Genomic DNA, 20,500 nt, shown 5'->3' on the forward strand with positions numbered 1-20,500 from the left:
CTGAGACCCCATCTCAAAAAAAAATTTGATTTGCTGCTTTTTCCCATCACATTTCAGCTATATGAGTGCAGGAATGGAGTGAGCAAACAATTAGGTTTAACCACAGTTACGATTTTTGCCCAACAAGTATGACAGCAAGAGAGGGACCAGGGAGATGAGTGCCTATGCAATTCAATGATTACAAGTGATTACAATGAGTGAGTGACCATAGGAGTTAGGCTAGGTAAAGAGGAAAGTGAGGCCTTTATGGGGAAAGGCAGTGACATGTAAGGGATAAGTGGTTTGGAGGGCACAGTGGGTGCAAGGATTGTTGGGTTTGAGATACTAGAGAAAATGAGGTAGAAAAACAGTTTTTAAAAAATTAAGATGGCAGGGCATGGTAGCTCATGCCTGTAATCCCAGCACTTTGGGAAGCCAAGGTGGGCAGATCACCTGAGGTCAGGAGCTTGAGACCAGCCTGGCCAACATGATGAAACCTTGTTTCTACTAAAAATACAAAAATTAGCCAAGTGTGGTGGTGTGTGCCTGTAATCCCAGCTACTAGGGAGGCTGAAGCACAAGAATCGCTTGAACCCAGGAGGCGGAGGTTGCAGTGAGCCGACATCTCGTCACTGCACTCCAGCCTGGGTGACAAGAGTGAGACTCTGTCTCAAAAAAAAAAAGAAAAAAAAAAAAGATGTTTTATAACTCTTATTCAACCAGTCTTACCTCTTGATGTATATATTTTTAAAAATTTATACTTCTTTATGAAACATTTCTCCTAAGTATATTGTATGAGGATGAAAGGTGTGAGACTATTGGTTATTGTATTGAAAACACTTCCTCTTCAAGTTGGCAAGTATAAAACGGTACCAACTATGAAGGACTTAAAAATATCTTCATCTGCCTTTCTACTCCTTTACCAGGTGAAGGAGGAATTCTTTTTTTGTTCTTCATTAATATTTGCAATAGTGAGGCAGACACTGCTTCAGACATCTTGCCTTTTGTGCATTATTTATGAAGTTACTAGGCAATGATGCTCCTTGAAAAAGCAGCCAGTTTGTAAAAAAGCCTTCATATGTAGATGTTGAATTTTGCATTTCAAGGTCCCTTGATAATTTGGTAGTTTGAAAAAGCTGGGCTTTCTCGATTGCTTTCGTCTTATTCTTTACCTAGTATTTTCTCCCTAGCACAGGGCAATTGATTTCTTTTCAGTGGTAGCTGAAATAAATATAAAATTAGATATTGTTTTTTACAGTGGTCATAATTGTTATTTTAGTAGTACTGTAGCATTATCCTTATCTGTGAGTAAACCAAAGAGATAAAAATGTCATTGGTTTTCTACACAAGTTAAAGTGACTAAATGTAGACTTTGGATAAATGGGAACTTTTTCTTTCAAAAAATGATTCATTCTGATTATTAAAGTAATTGATGGCCGGGTGTGGTGGCTCACGCCTGTAATCCCAGCACTTTGGGAGGCCGAGGCGGGCGGATCACAAGGTCAGGAGATTGAGACCACGGTTAAACCTCGTCTCTACTAAAAATACAAAAAAAATTGGCCGGGCGTGGTGTCGGGCACCTGTAGTCCCAGCTACTCAGGAGGCTGAGGCAGGAGAATGGCATGATCCCGGGAGGCAGAGCTTGCAGTGAGCCGAGATGGCGCCACTGCACTCCAGCCTGGGGAACAGAGCGAGACTCCGTCTCAAAAAAAAAAACAAAACAGTAATTGATATAATAGTTACACTTGGCAAAAAATTGGAAAATTCAAGAATATAGTGCTGTACGTGGCAAGCAATGTATATTTGAATTATGAATGGAAAAAAGTACAGAATATTAATATATGCAAAAATTAAATTTGCATAAATCTCTCCTCCCATTCTCCATCCCCCCCAAATCAATAAAGTATAGAATTATTTTCAAATCTGGGGCCAAGTGAATTATAAACTCTGTGTTCTTGCCATATGGTGGCACCAGTCTTGCAGGTAAATAGGATTAATTTTTCTGTTAGGATTAATCTTGTTTCATGTGAGTTTTGAAGTATGTGAGGTCTTTAGTTATACATTCCTGGCATAAAATGTGACCACTGAGATGAAGAAGAAAATGAAAACCACCTATAATCTTACTACCCACAGATAATTGCTATTACTATTTTGATATATGTGTATAGAAATACATTTTAATAGTGTTTTACATACTGTTCTATCCAGTTTTTTCACTTAGGAAAAATACATAGTGACTAGATTATACTGTATTCTACCTTTCTTTTTTTTGAGATGGAGTCTTGCTCTTGCCCAGGCTGGAGTGCAATGGCATGATCTCGGCTCACTGCAACCTCCGCCTCCCGGGTTCAAGCTATTCTCCTGCCTCAGCCTCCCGAGTAGCTGGGACTGCAGATGTGTGCCACCATGCCCAGCTAATTTTTGTGTTTTAGTAGAGACGGGGTTTCACCATGTTGGTCAGGCTTGTCTTGAACTCCTGACCTCATGATCTGCCTGCCTCGGGCTCCCAAAGTGCTGGGATTATAGGTGGGCCACCATGCCCAGCCTTGTATTCTACCATTTTTATGCACCACAACTTGATCACCAATAATATCATAATGGGTGATTTCCTTTTTTTTTCCTAGCATAGATATTTATAAATAATTTTACAAATTAATATCCTTTTATATGCATATGTATGCGCATCCCTGGCTATCTGGCTATCTTTTTAGGATTTCTTTTTTTTTTTTTTTTTTTTTTTGAGACTAAGTCTCACTCTGTCACCCAGGCCGGAGTGCAATGTCACGATCTTGGCTCACTGCAGCCTCTGCCTCCTGAGTTCAAGCAATTCTCCTGTCTCAGCCTTCTGAGTAACTGGGATTACAAGTGTGTGCCAACCATGCCTGGCTAATTTTTTGTATTTTTAGTAGAGACAGGGTTTTACCATGTTGGTCAGGGTGGTCTCGAACTCCTGACGTCAGGTGATCCACCCACCTAGGCCTCCCAATGTGTTGGAAATACAGGCATGAACCGCCACACCTGGCCTTAGGATTTATTTTCTAAAGGTAAATGTATGGTGGGTTAAGGGTGTATGCATTTTAAAGGATTCAAAGGATGGTTCGAGAGCATATTTCCCAATTATTTTCTAGGAAGGTTGTCCCACTAGTCATATATGATATACCCCTAAACTGAGCAGTTGTTCTTTAGCTTTTAGCTTGTGAGATTGAGGATTAAAAGCAGCTAAGATATAATGTGATTAATGATAATAAAAATTCAATAAAACTTTTTAGTTTTTGTGTAATGCAGTAAAATGTTTGATTCCCTTATGGTACCAGAATATATATGAGGAGAAAACAACATATCTTCTATTATTCCTAAAATTTTCTTGACAAAATATTGAGTCATTATGTGTTTTTCTGTTACATCCTAGACAGTACAATGTAGATTATAAACTGGAGACTTACTTGAAGATTGCTAGGCTATATCTGGAGGATGATGATCCAGTCCAGGCGGAGGCTTACATAAATAGAGCATCGTTGCTTCAGAATGAATCAACCAATGAACAATTACAGATACATTATAAGGTAACAGATAAGTTGATTTGGAATTAATTTTGTATTGGAGAATTGTGACATACTAAGATATTCCAGAACATCTGATAGATGCTCTTAAATATTAGAAATTGTTTCTCTATTTTTTTTTTTTTCAACTCTCGCTTTTTAATTTGTCGCCTAATTGAAACATTTTCCTTCTGTAGGTATGCTATGCACGTGTTCTTGATTATAGAAGAAAATTCATTGAAGCTGCACAAAGGTACAATGAACTCTCTTACAAGACAATAGTCCACGAAAGTGAAAGACTAGAGGCCTTAAAACATGCTTTGCACTGTACGATCTTAGCATCAGCAGGTAAACATGTAATAATTTATACTTAAATGAACAGTTATCTTTTTTTTTTTTTTTTTTTTTTTTTTTTTGAGACGGAGTCTTGCTCTGCTGCCCAGGCTGGAGTGCAGTGGCGCGATCACACTCACTGCAAGCTCCGCCTCCCGGGTTTACGCCATTCTCCTGCCTCAGCCTCCCGACTAGCTGGGACTACAGGCGCCCGCCACCTCGCCCAGCTAGTTTTTTGTATTTTTTTTAGTAGAGACGGGGTTTCACCGTGTTAGCCAGGATGATCTCGATCTCCTGACCTCGTGATCCGCCTCCCAAAGTGCTAGGATTACAGGCTTGAGCCACCGCGCCCGGCCTATGAACAGTTATCTTTGCTTAATAACTTTAGGTTGGTTACTGTTGGAAAATTTAGCAAGGAACTATTCTTCAAAGGGATGTCTTCGTAATACAATTATGGTAAATGTAGTTTAAGTGTTTAAACAAAAACAGAAATAAAATGATTTGTTAAAATAATTTAATATGCTCATATCAGTCTATTATGCATATGTGTTAAGAATAGTTAAAAGAGGGCTGGGTGCGGTGGCTCACACCTGTAACGGATCACGAGGCCAGGAGATTGAGACCAGCCTGGCTAACACAGTGAAACCCTGTCTCTACTAAAAATACAAAAAATTAGCCGGGCATGGTGGCGGGCACCTGTAGTCCCAGCTACTCAGGAGACAGAGGCAGGAGAATGGTGTGGATCCAGGAGGTGGAGCTTGCAGTGAGCTGAGATCGCGCCCCTGCACTTCACCGTGGGTGACAGAGCAAGACTCTGTCTCAAAAAAAAAAAAAAAAAGTTAAAAGAGATAATGTAAAGTTCTAAAATTTCACTAAAGAAGTGGATATCAACTTAATTAAGTGAGAATTGTGCAGAGTGAAACAAAAATTAAAATCTGTAGATTGATGAAATGATAATTAATACACTGCTTTTGATTTTTTTTTTAACCTTCAAGCCTCAGTTTTAGACCTGACATCCTTTTCTTCAATACATGTAACAAATATTGTTTGTTCTTTTTACTGAATTATAGCATGTAAATCACTTATGAAGTAGAATGAGTGTTAAGAGGAAATGCTAATTCTAAACCATAGCTTTTCTTAAATCACTCTATCACCTAGGCTGGAGTGCAGTGGCGCAGTCACTACTCACTGCAGCCTCAACCTCCTGGGCTCAAGTTATCCTCCCACCTCAGCCTCCCAAGTAGCTGGGACTACAGGTGCACACCACCATGCCTGGCTAAAGTTTTTGTATTTTTCTAGAGATGGGGTTTCTCCATGTTGCCCAGTCTGGTCTTGAGCTCCTGGGCTCATGGGATCCACCTGCCTTGGCTTCCCAAAGTGCTGAGATTACAGGTGTGAGCCACCACACCCATCCCATTTTATTCTTTATGGACTAGTAATCTTATTTATTTTATTTTTTGTTATTGAAAAGGCAGTACATGAACATGGTACTGCTTCTTTTTCTAAAGAACTTTTACTGGTTTCTTACATTTCTTTCAATACAAATGGTAGCATATACACACTTTTGCAACTTGCCTTTTTATTGTAACTGTATACATCATTGTGATCTTTACATGTCAGTACATATAACTCATTCTTTTTGATTTTCTGTTGTCTGGCTTTATCATAATTCATTTAGTCAATCACAACACTATAGTGATTATGCACATGTATGAGTATATGTATAGGTTAACTTTCTGGATTCAAAGGTGCATACTTTTGAATTTTTGATAGACGTTACACATTGTCCTGTACTATTACACTCCAAACAAAAATATTCATGAGCACCTGATTTCTTACACAGATATTACCACATTCTTTTATCTTTTCTGATCCGGTAGATGAAAAACCATATCTCACTTTAATTTCAATTTGTATTTACAAAAGCTCTGGAGCATTTTTTGTATGTTTAAAAACATTGTTGAAAAATCTGTATTTCTTTATTAAGTGAATTATACATTTATGTTGATTGGCCATTTTTTGAGTTGTTTGTCCTTTCTTGGTGACTTGTGAAAGCTCTTTAGATATAAAGGAAAATTAAAATTTTTCCTAACTTGTCATCTTTTTGGTTTTGTTTATGACATTTTTCCCATGCAGAACCTTTTAATGTTTACTTAATTACATTTATTAATCTTTCTTTAATGGCTTCTAAGTTTTGTTGACTTGCTTAGAAAAGTCTTCCCTACTCTGAAATTATATGTCATTTTAAATCCCTCAGTGTTTTCTTTCAGTACTTTAGGTTCTCAAATTTCTTGGTGTCAGGACCCCTTTACACTCTGAAAAAAGTATTGAGAACCCAAAAGCTCTTGTTTATATAGATTCTATCTACTGATTATTAGAAATTAAATGAGTAATTTAAGATAATTTATTAATTTATTTTAAAGTAGCAATAATAGACCCTTTACATGTAAACATAAATGACATACTTTTATGAAAAACAATTATATTTTTCTAAGCAAAAAATGTTACTGGGAATGGAATTGTTTTGCATTTAAAAATTTTTTTTTTTTTCCAGACAGAGTCTGGCTCTGATGCCCAGGCTGGAGTGCAGTGGCGCAATCTTGGCTCACTGCAAGCTCAGCCTCCCGGGTTCATGCCATTCTCCTGCCTCAGCCTCCCGAGTAGCTGGGACTACAGCTGCCCGCCACCGCGCCTGGCTAATTTTTTGTATTTTTTAGTAGAGACCGGGTTTCACCATATTAGCCAGGGTAGTTTTGATCTCCTGACCTTGTGATCCGCCCACCTTGGCCTCCCAAAGTGCTGGGAGTACAGGTGTGAGCCACCGCGCCGGACCGAAACAGCTCAATTCTTATAGGACTTCCGCATTCACTCCGTTTGAATAGGTTATTTTAGTTAGAGTATATGAAGAAAATTCCTCACACAGATGTGTAGCTGGAAAAGACAAGCACATTTTAATGTCATTTTCAGGTAATTGTGGATATTCTTTGATACTATGCTTGACAGATGGTATAGTTTCTTACAGGTTAGTTGCAATGTGGAATCTGAAACCATATCAATAAGCTTTTTGCATTATATGACATTAAAACTTCTGTTTTCTACTTCCTTTTACATAATAAGTTAGCATCCATTAAGAATCCCTGCTTGGGGCCAGGGGCGGTGGCTCACGCCTGTAATCCCAGCACTTTGGGAGGCCGAGGTGGGCGGATCACCTGAGGTTGTGAGTTTGAGACCAGCCTGACCAACATGGAGAAACCTCGTTTCTACTAAAAATACAAAATTAGCTGGGCGTGGTGGTACGTGCCTGTAATCCCAGCTACTCGGGAGGCTGAGGCAGGAGGATCACTTCAACCCGGGAGGCGGAGGTTGCAGTGAGCCGAGATCGCGGCATTGCACTCCAGCCAGGGCAACAAGAGCGAAACTCCGTCTCAAAAAATAAAAAATAATAATAATAGTAATAATCCTTGCTTGGGTCATTCATTACATTGTATGTTACAAAATGGTGATTTGCTCATTCTATTCTTCTGCATGAACTTTTTTCTTCCTTTTTTTACTTTTATTTTGAACTTTTTACTTTGTACTTTTTTTCTGCTTATTTTCTGTTAGTATGATATGCACACAGGAAAAGTACACATATGAAAAGTATACAGCTTGATGAATTTTCACAAGCTGAACACCTCCATGTAACAAGCATCCAGAACAAGAAACAAGATGTTACCAACACTCCGCCTTCTTTATGCTTTCTTCAAGTCACTAGCCCCAACTCCTAACCCTACAAGAATAATCACTAGTATATATTAGCCTTCTTATTTTTTTTTATATAAATGAAATAATATAGTGTATTCATTCTTCTTTTGCTCAATTTTATGAAGTTTATCCATGGCTATGTGTATTTGTACTTTCTTCATTTTCCTTGTTATATAGTATTTCATTGTATGACTATACCACAATTCATTTATCCTAATTTCTTATTGGCTGCTAGGAATAGTACTGCTATGAACATTCTTGTATATTTGACACAGCTTTTTATTTATTCAGCGTATGACAATCAATTAACAATTGTTACTCTTTTTGATGTTCAAATTGTTCCTCAAACATGACTAGGTTATGCCTTTTTTTGTTTTTTTTTTAATGGAGATGAGGTCTTGCTATGTTGGCCAGGGTAGTCTGGCCTCAAGCAATCCCTCCATCTTGGTCTCTCAAAGTGCTGGGATTATAGGCATGAGCCACTGTGCCTGGCCAGTTATGTCTTTTTGACATGGCCCCATTAACCTTTGAATACTTCCCTGCGAATTAGCAGGAAAAGGTAACTTGGATTTATCTTGTATTTTGCCTGCCTCAGACTTGAAATCAGCTATTTTTCAAGGATCCCTAGTTCTTTTTAATGAGCTACCAAGATTTGGACATTAGATATGCTCATTGCTTCTGGGTGTCATTGTGGTTAGGCTCTTTTGGTATAAAGAACTAGAAATATATTTAAAAAGAAAAAGGTTGTTGATAGGATCATTTTCGTGAGTTTGTTTTTTTAATGTTATCAGTTGTCACTAAAGTTCCTTGAAAATATAAATTGAAATTATGAATATTAAGTCTCCCTATCAGATAAATATTTTTTCATTTTTCATAAATTTTTTATTAATGAAATAATGAATGTTTATTGTAGAAGTACAAATAAGAAAAGGAAAATAGAAATCACCTGTTCTTCCAACCGCTTATAACATTTTGGCCTGAAATTCTTCATGTATGACTATATAGTTGCTCTTCTTTATCTGTGGATTCCATGTTTCTGAATTCTCCTCCTTGCTAAAATTTATTCATAACCCCAAAGTCAATACTTGCAGCACTTCCACTGTCATTTGCAGACATGTGCAGGGTGGCAAAACATTTGAATGTCCTGGCATGTTTCCACCTGAGGTTGAACATGTAGATTCCCTGCTTGTTTTTTTTACTTTTATACCGTACACAAATATCCTTTTCATGGTCTGTTTAAGATCATGTTTCTCACACTTTTGTTCTGTTTTCAGTGATTTTGCTGTTTACAATGGCACGCAGCCATAGTGCTCTCTGGGGGGTAGTCTTAAGTGCCCTGTGGAGAAAATACGTGTGTTAGATAGCTTCATTTAGGTGTGATTTATAGTGTTGGCCGTGAGTTCAGTGTTAATGAATCAACAATATATATATATTAAATAGGATGTCTCTAAACAGAAACACACATAAAACAAGGTTACAGATTAATTCCTTGATGAAAATGTTGTGACCAGATGCTCACAGGAACCTAACCTTTATTCCCGTAGGAGCAGCAGTTTAGTACTTGATAATTCAGTGTCGTCAGTGACTGCAGACCATGATTACCATGAATAATGAGTACTGGCTGTATATTTAGTAGACAAAAATGAGGTCATAAGATAGATTTTTTTTTTTCCTAAAGAAACATTGTGAAAATAACATTGTGAAATTTGATGCTCATTTATTTCTCTTAGGACAGCAGCGTTCTCGGATGCTAGCTACTCTTTTTAAGGATGAAAGGTGCCAGCAACTTGCTGCCTATGGGATCCTAGAGAAAATGTACCTAGATAGGATCATCAGAGGAAATCAGCTTCAGGAATTTGCCGCCATGCTGATGCCTCACCAAAAAGCAACTACAGCTGATGGTAATGATCATGGCTTATGTGTATATGGTAGTCAATGTTTAGGTACAGACTAGTGAACATCATGTTAAATTAGAAGCATCTTGCTTTTAATAATAATTCTATATAACACCTCCTCATAAAAAAAGAGGAATTATTTTTATTTTTTAAATTAAAAAAAATTTTTTTTTTAAATTTTATTTTGAGATGGAGTCTTGCTCTGTCTCCCAGGCTAGAGTAGTGCAGTGGCCAGGTGACGTAATCTTGGCTCACTGTAAGCTTCGCCTCCTGGATTCATACCGTTCTCCTGCCTCAGCCTCCTGAGTAGCTGGGACTACAGGCACCTGCCACCATGCCCGGCTAATTTTTTCATATTTTTAGTAGAGACGGGGTTTCACCATGTTAGCCAGGATGGTCTCAATCGCCTGACCTCATGATCCACCCACCTTGGCCTCCCAAAGTGCTGGGATTACAGGCGTGAGCCACCATGCCTGGCCTATTTTTTATTTTTTTTGAGAGAGAGTTTTACTCTTGTTGCCCAGGCTGGAGTGCAATGGCGCAATCTCGGTTTACCACAACCTCTGCCTCCCGGGTTCTAGTGATTCTCCTACCTCAGCCTCCCAAGTAGCTGGGATTACAGGCATGCGCCACCACACCCGGCTAATTTTGTAATTTTAGTAGAGATGGAGTTTCTCCATGTTGCTCAGGCTGATCTCGAACTCCCGACCTCAGGTGATTCGCCTGCCTCAGCCTCCCAAAGTGATGAGATTACAGGCGTGAGCCACAGTGCCCAGCGATACAGTCCTTTTAACTGGGTATACTGCTGTACTGCTTAAAAATGTATATATTATGGCTGGGCATGGTGGCTCATGCCTGTAACCCCAGCACTTTGGGAGGCTAAGGCGGGAGGATCACTTGAGCCTGGGAGTTTCAGACCAACCTGTGCAACATAGTGAGGCCTTATCTCTACAAAATGTAAAGAAAAACAGCTAGGGATGGTGATACATGCCTGTGGTTCTAGCTAGTTTGGAGGCTGAGGTGGGAGGATTGGTTGAGCCCAGGAGGTCAAGGTTACAGTGAGCCGTGATTGCCCCATGGCACTCCAGTTTCAGTGACAGTGTATGACCTTGTTAAAAAAAATTGTGATAAAATATATATAACATAAAAATCACCATTTTAACATGTGCAGTTCTGTGGCATTAAGTACTTTCACATTGTTGTGCAACCATCACCGACATCCATCTCCAGAACTTTTACATTTTCCCAAACTAAAACTCTGTACCTATTAAACAATAACTCCTTATTCTTGCCTCCCCTCTGCCTGCTCTACTACTTTTTGACATGGGATAGACTGGGAGAAGAACAGACTGAGGAGAGAAGTTTTTCTTTTTTTTTTGTTAGTTATAGTTGTGCTCTGTTGTCCAGGTTAGAGTGCACTGGGGCAATCATGGCTCACTGCAGCCTAGAACAAAGTAACTGGGACTGCAGGTGCACACCACCATGCCCAGTTAATGTTTTAATTTTTTGTAGAGTTAGGGTCTCACTATGTTGCCCAGGCTAGTCTTGAACTCCTGGCCTCAAACAGTTCTCCCACCTCAGCCTTCCAAAGCACTGGGATTACAGACATGAGCCACTGTGCCTGGCTAAGCAGTCCTTTTTTTTTTTTTTTTTTACTTTTTGAGACAGGGTCTCACTCTTTTGCCCAGGCTGGGGCTGGCATGATGCCATAGCTCACTGCAGCCTCAACCTCTTGGGCTCAAATGATCCTTCCACCTACCTCCACCTCCCCAGAAGCTTAGGCATGTGCCTCCACACCTTGCTAATTTTTAAATTTTTTTGTAGAGGCGGGGTGTCTCCATGTTGCCCAGGCTGGTCTTGAACTCCTGGGCTCAAGTAGTCCTCCCACCTTGGCCTCCCAAAGTGCTGGGATTATAGGGGTAAGCCACTGCACCTGCCTGCTTTTTTGGACGTATTAAATTTGAGATATTTATAAAATTAATGGATTGGATATTTAGGTAGTTGGCTGTATAAGTCTGAATTCATAAGGGAGATTTAGATTACAGATATGTGTCTGATCATTATCAGCATTTTGATGGTAGGATAAAAAGAGAAGAAGGTGCAAAATTAAGCCCTCTAATATTTGAGAGTTGAAAAAGAAGGAGGAACCAGCACGGTAAACTGGGAGATAGGAGTTAAGTGAAAAACTAGCGGATCGTGGGTGGAATTCTGGAAAAGGAGGTGAGGCACTGTAAGAAACAGGGGTTCTCAGAATACTTCCCTTGAAGTCTCCAAGTATATTTTGTCCCCTGCACTCATTACAGTAGTTAAATGTTCAGCAGAAATATGTAAGCATGGGGTGAGCCCAGTGGTCTAATAACATTCAAAGTAGGACCTTGGGTCCAGAACATTATCAGATACTGTATGACCTCACTGAAAAGAGGATTCTATGCCTGATCTCTCAGCCTGGTCCTGGGTCTGGATCTGGATATTTCTCACATTTGCCTTGGTTTGATGCTCGTGGAGTGCCCACAAGAATAGAGATCACTTTATGAAGCTTGCAGAACAGGTTGCATGATTGTTGTGCTGCTGCTTGCTAGTAAAAGTTTATGCTTGTAGAAAGAAAAGTTAATGGGCCAGGCGCCATAGCTAATGCCTGTAATCACAGCACATTGGGAGGCCCAGGTGGGAGCATCACTTGAGGCCAGGTGAGACCTGCCTGGCCAACATGATGAAACCTCGTCCCTACTAAAAATACAAGAAATTAGCCAGGTGTGGTGGTGCACACCTGTAGTCCTAGCTACTCAGGAGACTTAGGCATGAGAATTGCTTGAACCTGGGAGACAGAGGTTGCAGTGAGCAGAGATTGTGCCACTGCACTCCAGTCTGGGCAACAGAATGAAATTCTGTCTCAAAAAAAAAAGTTAATGAATTTGATAGCCTAAAGAAGCAAGATTCCAAATCCAAAGCATTAGATCTATTTACTTAATAATTACTTGCCAATCATTCATTTGCTAAGTGTTATTTTTATTTAATTGTACATTAATGAAACTACATCATATATTGGCTACTTTTAAAATTTTGATCAGAGAAATTAAATTTGATCAGAGTTATTACATGCCTGGAAATTTTCAGAAAAAATGATGCATCTTTTTAGAGTATAAAACTGGTTTCAAACTTGTAACTGTCTTATTTATGTTTAAGGTTCCAGCATCTTGGACAGAGCTGTTATTGAACACAATTTGTTGTCTGCAAGCAAATTATATAATAATATTACCTTTGAAGAACTTGGAGCTCTTTTAGAGATCCCTGCAGCTAAGGTATCTTCTTGATTCCAATACATTTTGAAAACAGTTAAGAGGTGAAACTATTAAAATAATGAGAAAATAAAATAAATGTTGGAAACAACAAGAAAATACATGTTGGAAACAACATTTGTTATCTTCCAACAAGATAAATGTTGGAAACAACAACAGAATTACACCTAAAAGCCACAAGTAAATGTAAATAAATTCTTTAGAAGTTAAAATAGGCCTAGTGTGTTTAGTGGAATTCTCTTAGTGTTTTTGGTGTTTTAAATTGTGTTTTGTGATCAAGTGACCTAGAATAGAAATCTTTCAGGAGTTTCAGGTTATGACACCCATTTTCTGAGAATGTCTTTGTTTGGTGTTTGTTTAAATCTACTTTATAGTGGTTTTTGACTTCTGACTAAGATTTTGATACATGCCTTACTTTTTTTGTGCCCTAGATTGACTCAAAGTTTAAATATTTCATCTTTTTGAGAGAATGATACGGTAATGCTCCAGGCTATTCTGTTGTAGCTTCTATGCTTGGATTTAACTTAAGAAATTGACTGACTTACTAGGGAATGTACTTTTATTGTTTGTTTTAAGTTTTGGTTGACTATATATAAATTCCAACAAGTACCAATGACATTTAGAGAGTATTGCAGGTATCATTTACAAAATATTCTCTTGATTTTAAATAAAATTAAGCAATCGACCTTACTTTTAGCTAATTTGTAAACCTTAAAGTCATGCAGTTATGGGTCACATCCCTTTTTCTCTGGCAGTGAAATTTTTTGTCTGTTTATTTGGGGGTTTTTTTGTTTATTTTTAGAGACAGGCTCTTGCTGTGTCACCCAGGCTGGAGTGCAGTGGCACGATCATAGCTTACTGCTGCTTCAGACTCGTGGGTTCAAGCAATCTTCCTGCCTCAGACTCCCAAGTAGCTGGTACTACAATTATGCATCACCACGCCTGGCTAATGTTTTTGTTTGTTTGTTTTCCCCCAAGACGGACTCTAGCTCTGTTGTCCAGGCTGGAGTGTAGTGGTGTAATCTCGGTTCACTGCAACCTCTGCCTCCCAGGTTCAGGCAATTCTCTTACCTAAGCCTCCTGAGTAGCTGAGATTACACCACCACGCCTAGCTAATTTTTGTATTTTTAGTAGAGATGGGGTTTCACTGTGTTGGCCAGGCTGATCTCAGATTTCTGACGTTGTGATCCACCAGCCTCAGCCTCCCAGAGTGCTGAGATTACAAGTGTGAGTCACCACGCCCAGCCTTTTTTTTTTTTTTTTAAAGAAACAGGGTCTTGCTGTGTTGCCCAGGCTAGTCTTGAACTCCTGGTCCCAAGTGATCCTCCTACCTCGGCCTCCCAAAGTGCTGGGATTACAGGCATGAGCCATTGTGCCTGGCCTGGCAATGAACTTTTAATTAGAATTTTCTAACAATTCCTTTACTTGTATACATTCAGTACACAGTAAAGGAAGAACAATTTGGGAGTCAAGGTTTAAGTTACCATTAAAAGAGACTTTCTTCTTGAGGCTTTAAGGTATGATCTCTTGCTGAGACTATTGGAGGTGAATATATTTTTAACAATAAATGCTAGTCATAGTCTATTCAGGACTGATAGGATTGATTGTGAAGATGGTCAAAATTAATAAATGACCAGGTCACAATCCAGTTTGCTTATGCACAGTAAACATTAAGTATGTCTTCAGGAGTTAGGTAGCAGACTTTTTGCTTTCTTTTAATTGTCTTTTAAACCCTTTCAATTTATATTGGAATTTCACCATCTACCTTTCAATTTTTAAAGAGTTTCTGGGGTAGCAAATACTGTGGAAATTGAAATAAAATAAGAAAAACTAGTTTGTTTGGGTTTTTTTGAGATGTGGATCCCAGTAAGAAGAAAAATTGATAGTTTGCTTTTGAGCAGAAGAGAAAATGGTAAAGTTATATTCTTGTCCAAAATCTCACAAGAAAAACAGATCCCAGTTAACTTAAAATAATGGCTTATGCACAGCAAGAACTGGGAAATAGCCAGATTTACAGGATTTACTCTTCTAGTGACAGATTAACATATATGTAAAGTTTAGTGATGGTAGTTAAACCAGAAGCTTTCAGTTCTCTTATCATATGTGAATAGCTAAAAGATATGATAAAGTTTCAGAGAGTTTTTTTTTTCCCCCAATAGGCGGAAAAGATAGCATCTCAAATGATAACAGAAGGACGTATGAATGGATTTATTGACCAGATTGATGGAATAGTTCATTTTGAAAGTAAGAGGTTTTGTGTATTTCTGTCATAATGAAATAGCAGTGAACTGTTGTTATATTTATGATTAAAACATGCTGGACAGTTTCCTTTGACTCAGAATCTTATTACTAGAATGAGCTTATTTCCCAAAGAAATAATTTAAAATAATTTTTAAGAAGTTATATTCATGAGGCTGGGCATGGTAGCTCATGCCTGTAATCCCAGCACTTTGGGAGGCCGAGACAGGCGGATTACTTGAGGTCAGGAGTTTGAGATCAGCCTGGCCAACACGGTGAAACCCTGTCTCTACTAAAAATATAAAAATTAGCCAGGTGTGGTGGCAGGCACCTGTAGTCCCAGCTACTCAGGAGGCTGAGGCAGGAGAATTGCTTGAACCCAGGAGGCAGAGGTTGCAATGAGCCAAGATTGCACCACTGCACTCCAACCTGGGTGACAAAGCGAGACTCTGTCTCAAAAAAAAAAAAAAAAAAAAATTCATGAATGTACTTACTGCAGGATTTTCTATGTTAAGGAAAAATTTGAAACTCAAATTGTTGTATCAGTTCATTCATTTATGCATCAAATATTTATTGACCACATAGCAGGCATGTATCAGGCATATGGAAATGACAGTTGCATTTCCTATTCAGCAACTCATTAAACTAATGGAGGCAGACAGGTAAGTGGATCCCTTGACTTTTTCATTGTCTAATACCTTCTCAGCTCCTTATTCCCACCTCATTTATACCCTGGACCTTACTGTACCCAGAACTGTTCCACTTGTAAAATTTTTATTTGAAATATCTCACTCTGGCCATAACCTTTTTCTTGTTTCTCTAGTGTTCTGTGGTCTGTCTCCGTTACTCCCAGTTCAGTTCTTCCTTGACCTTGTTGGAGTTTCTGGTCCATTGACTCTTCTGTTTTCTTCCAGTTAGCATAATGTTTTTTGTGCTGGAGGAGAGTCAGGCATCAGACAGGCTGATACTTCTCTGAAGTCAAGGTCACAGGTCCTCAGCACTACATAGGATTCATGGTACATTTCTCTAGTCCACTCCTTTTCCTACTTTGCAATGGTTATTTCAGTTTTGGTTTTTCTTAAATTTCTGACTTTTCTCCCCATTTACTCTCAGTAGAAAATCTTGTTTCCCATTTCAGAGGGGAAAAAAGCCATCAGTATGAAGTATTTTGATTTTTTTTTTTAGTTTTTAAATTTTTTCTCTGATTCAATTTGATATTTTAACTTCTTTATCAGATGTAGAAACACTTTAATTTTAGATGTAGATGTGAATCTTTTTCTTCCTTCGTGTTTTACTGCGAATGGTTCCTGTCACCCTGTCTGGTTCTTCCACTCGGGCTTTGGACCTTTTCTCTGATCCTTTCCCTCTCCCCTCCCACCAAAAAACACTGATTTAGGAACCTGAGGTTAGCAGTTACTTTTGTCTGGTTTTATCCTTTTTTCTACTGGCTTCTTTCCATCAATATTTACACATCCTCAGGACTCCCCCATTTTAATGAAAATCCTTATATCTTTCAAATCTCATCTTGACTTTTCAACATATCAAATAATGTTGATCTCTCACTGCTTTTTGAACCTTCTCCCCACCACCACAGCATTGACTTTTGTCATCTCTTCCATCCGATTCTACTTTTCCTCTTATATCTCCAGCTATCCTTCATAGTCATCTTTGTGGAATCTGTAGTACCTTTAAATTTAAATACTAGTTACTTAGGACTTAATCCTAGACCGTTCCCCACTTGTGCTACTGAATTTCCATGGATAATCTCATCTATTTCCTTTGATTCGGTTACTGTCTCTGTGTAGACAATGCCTACATTTACCCTCCTAGGGTGAATCTTCTAAGTCCTAGCCCCATGGTTCTAGTTTACTACTAAGATGTTTCTACCTGATTGCTTCGGCATCTTAGCATGAACATATCAAAAACTGAATTTATTATCTTCGCTTCTTATGTGTCCCCCACGACTAACCAACCAGCCATCCCAAAACTGCATTGTTAGCTTTCTCCAATATTCCTTATCCTTGGGCTCAAACCATCCTCCTGCCTCAACCTCCTAAATCCCTGACGTGCTGGGGACTACAAGTGTGAGCCATTGAACCGGGTCCTTTTCTTCATTTCTTACTATCACCAACCTGTTCTGAACCCTACTATTATAACCTCTTCAGGTGCTGAGAAATAACCTCTTTCTTTCTCGTATCTACAATTGCTCCCTTTCTAGTCCCGTTCCCTAGTACATCTGGAATGATTATTTTCTTTTAAAAAATGCAAACATAAAAAAAGAAATAAACAAATGGTTAAATCATGTTATTCTTTTGTTTACGCTCTAATGAATGTCTTCCCCATTGCTTGTAGAACAAAGTTATACAAAGTCTCCCCAAAGCTGGTCCTGGTTCTTTCTAGCTTTCTCTTGCATAAGTCTTCTTTTTATTTTTTTCAGCATTGCAAATTCTTCCCCCATCAAACATTCTGAAATATTCACCCCTTTCCAGTCATCTTCTCTTTGTCCCCTGTCTCAATTTGAATATCCTTAATCAGTAATGATTTTCCTGGCTCTCCAGATTAGATATGGCTTTAAATTATATGTTCTCATGTCAGCCTGAATTTCTTCCTAGCATTAATCTTAGTTATTTTCAGTTGTATAACTCTTTGTCGAAATGTCTGTTTCTGTTTCCAAGCTAAGCTTCCTGGTGATAAGTATTAAGTCTGTCTTATTTTCCATGGTACATCCAACATCTGTTCCAGTGTCTGGCACATTGTAAATGAGAAATAAGTGTTGAATAAACAAACACAGCATATGATGAGTAATATAGCATTTCCCCTTCTGTGCGTTAATGTTACTTGTCTGTTTCCTCCCTTCCCTCACAACTCTCCTTCTGGCCTTCCAGTATCAATTTGCTGTAGCTTTTGTTATAATGATTTTTTTTTTTTTTTTTTTTTTTTTTTTAAAGAGGTAAGGTCTCGCTCTGTTGCCCAGGCTGAGGTGCCGTGGTATGATCATAGCTCACTGTTGCCTCAAACTCCTGGGCTCAAGCTGTCCTCCTGCTTCAGCCTCTCTAGTAGCTAGGACTACAGGTGTACACCACTGCACCTGGCTAGTTGTTTTTCTTCTTGAGATGGGGTCTTGTGGTATTGCCCAGGCTGGTCTTGAGCTCCTGGCCTCAAGTGATCCTCCTGCCTCAGCCTCCCAAAGTGCTAGGATTATAGGTATGAGCTACTGTGCCTGGCTTTTTTTTTTTTTTTTTCCTTTCTTTTTGAGATGGAGTCTTGCTCCGTTGCTAGACTGGAGTGCAGTGGCACAGTCTCGGCTCACTCCAACCTCCGCCTCTCAGGTTCAAAGGATTCCCCTGCCTCAGCCTCCTGAATAGCTGGGACTATGGGCACATGCCACCATACCCAGCTAATTTTTTGTGTTTTAGTAGAGATGGGGTTTCACCATGTTGGCCAGGATATACTGGTCTTGATCTCCTGACTTCGTGATCCGCCCGCCTCGGCCTCCCAAAGTGCTGGGATTACAGGCGTGAGCCACTGTGCCTGGCTGATAATTTTAACTTTATCTGTAATATGTGTCACAAATATTTTTTTCCATTCTGTCAGGTTTTCTTTTTCTTTTTCTTTTTGAGACAGAGTTTCCCTCTTGTTGCCCAGGCTGGAGTACAGTGGCTCAATTTCGGTTCACTGTAACCTCCACCTCCCGGGTCCAAGCGATTCTCCTGCCTCAGCCTCCCAAGTAGTTGAAACTGCAGGCACGCACCACCACGCCCATGCACCACCATGCCCAGCTAATTTTGTATTTTTAGTAGAGATGGGGTTTCTCTATGTTGGTCAGCCTGGTCTTGAACTCCCGGACCTCAGGTGATCCACCCACCTCAGCCTCCCAAAGTGCTGGGATTACAGGCATAAGCCACTGCACTGCACCCGGCCGAATTCTGTCAGGTTTTCTTCTGGAGGACAAGGCATAACATAAACACATTTTTAAAGTTTTTTGCACTCAAATAGGTCAATGTTTTATTTTATGGCTTTTTAATTTACTGTATTGATTAAGAAAGTCTCTTCTACCTTGGAATAAAACTAGCGTTTTCCTAAAGTTTTCTAATATTATAGTTTTACATTTAGAAATTTAATCCATCTACAGTTCATTTTTGTGGATAATTTTAGATTATGGTCTAGTTTTTTTTTCTAGGTGAATAGCCAATTATCCAAGTATCATTTATTAAATAAAACATCCTTTCTGATTAAATTGTGATCTTTGACATATCTGATTAGGTTCCACGTATATGTTTGGGTCTATTTCTGTACTCTATTTGGTTCCACTGATCTGCAACAATATGGTAATAAACAAATTTATAATAAACTTTAGTATTAGTAAAGCAACTCCTGCTTCCCACTACTTTTTTTTGTTAAATTGAAATTCACATGGGCTGGACACAGTGGCCTACGATTGTGACCCCAGTGCTTTGGGAGGTTGAGGTGGAATAATTGCTTGAGCTCAGGAGTTCAAGACTAGCCTAGGCAACATAGCAAGACCCCATTTCTACTGGAGAAAAGAAAAAAAGAAGGAAATCCACGTAATAGAACAGTAGCCATTTTAAAGTAAACAATTCAATGGCCTTTAGTACATTTTCAATGTTGCACAACCTCTATCTCTGTCTAGTTTCACATTTTCATCTTCCCAAAGGAAGCCCTTGCCCTTTAAGCAGTTACTCTCCGTTCCTTCCTTCCCCCAGCTTCTGGCAACCACCAAACCCATCTTCTGTCTCTGGATTTACCTAGCCTGGATAGTTCATATAAATGGAATCATGTAATATGTGACATGTGACCTTTTGGCTGATTTCACTCAGCATGGTATCTTTAGGGTTCATCCATGTCATGGCAGGTAATCAGTGCTTCATTCATTTTTTTAGCCAAAGAGCATTCCGTTGGATGGATATACCTCAATTCCACCACTGGTTTTCATTTTCAGAATTATCTTGGCCATTCTCAAACACCAATTTTTTATGCTAACTTTAATAATTTTGGCCTGGTTAGAAAACAAAATAGAAAAAAAGGGGGTTTGTTTTTGGGATTTCTTTAAATTTATTTATTAAAGGAGAAGGATTGATATTTTTATGTTACTGTGTATTTCCACCAGGGAATGTGATTTGTGTCTATTCAAGTTATCTTTTGCCCTTTATTAAGATTTTATAGGTTGCAGCCAGGTGCGGTGGCTCACGCCTGTAATCCCAGCACTTTGGGAGGCTGAGGCGGGCAGATCACAAGGTCAAGAGATTTGAGACCATTCTGGCCAACCAACATGGTGAAACCCCGTCTCTACTAAAAATACAAAAATTAGCTGGACGTAGTGGCATATGCCTGTAGTCCCAGCTACTCAGGAGACTGAGGCAGGAGAATCCCTTGAACCCGGGAGGCGGAGGTTGCAGTGAGGTGAGATCGCACCACTGCACTCCAGCCCAGGTGACAGTGAGACTCCGTCTCAAAA

General features: G+C 39.1%; 1 protein-coding gene across 2 annotated transcripts in view; it reads left to right on the forward strand.

The window, feature by feature from the left end:
- The window catches only part of COPS4 (COP9 signalosome subunit 4), a 41,492-nt gene that overhangs the window by 19,124 nt on the left and 1,868 nt on the right, over nucleotides 1–20,500 (forward strand). The window contains exons 5-9 of one of the 2 annotated variants that reach the window (XM_011985427.1): nucleotides 3,389–3,542; nucleotides 3,716–3,866; nucleotides 9,326–9,496; nucleotides 12,674–12,789; nucleotides 14,946–15,030. In XM_011985427.1, coding sequence (XP_011840817.1) covers nucleotides 3,389–3,542; nucleotides 3,716–3,866; nucleotides 9,326–9,496; nucleotides 12,674–12,789; nucleotides 14,946–15,030 — 677 coding nt within the window. The remainder of the gene's footprint in view (nucleotides 1–3,388; nucleotides 3,543–3,715; nucleotides 3,867–9,325; nucleotides 9,497–12,673; nucleotides 12,790–14,945; nucleotides 15,031–20,500) is intronic. The other variant, XM_011985428.1, reaches the window with a different exon arrangement.

Source organism: Mandrillus leucophaeus, unplaced genomic scaffold (genome assembly GCF_000951045.1).
Source record: "Mandrillus leucophaeus isolate KB7577 unplaced genomic scaffold, Mleu.le_1.0 Scaffold283, whole genome shotgun sequence".
Taxonomy (NCBI): Eukaryota; Metazoa; Chordata; class Mammalia; order Primates; family Cercopithecidae; genus Mandrillus; species Mandrillus leucophaeus.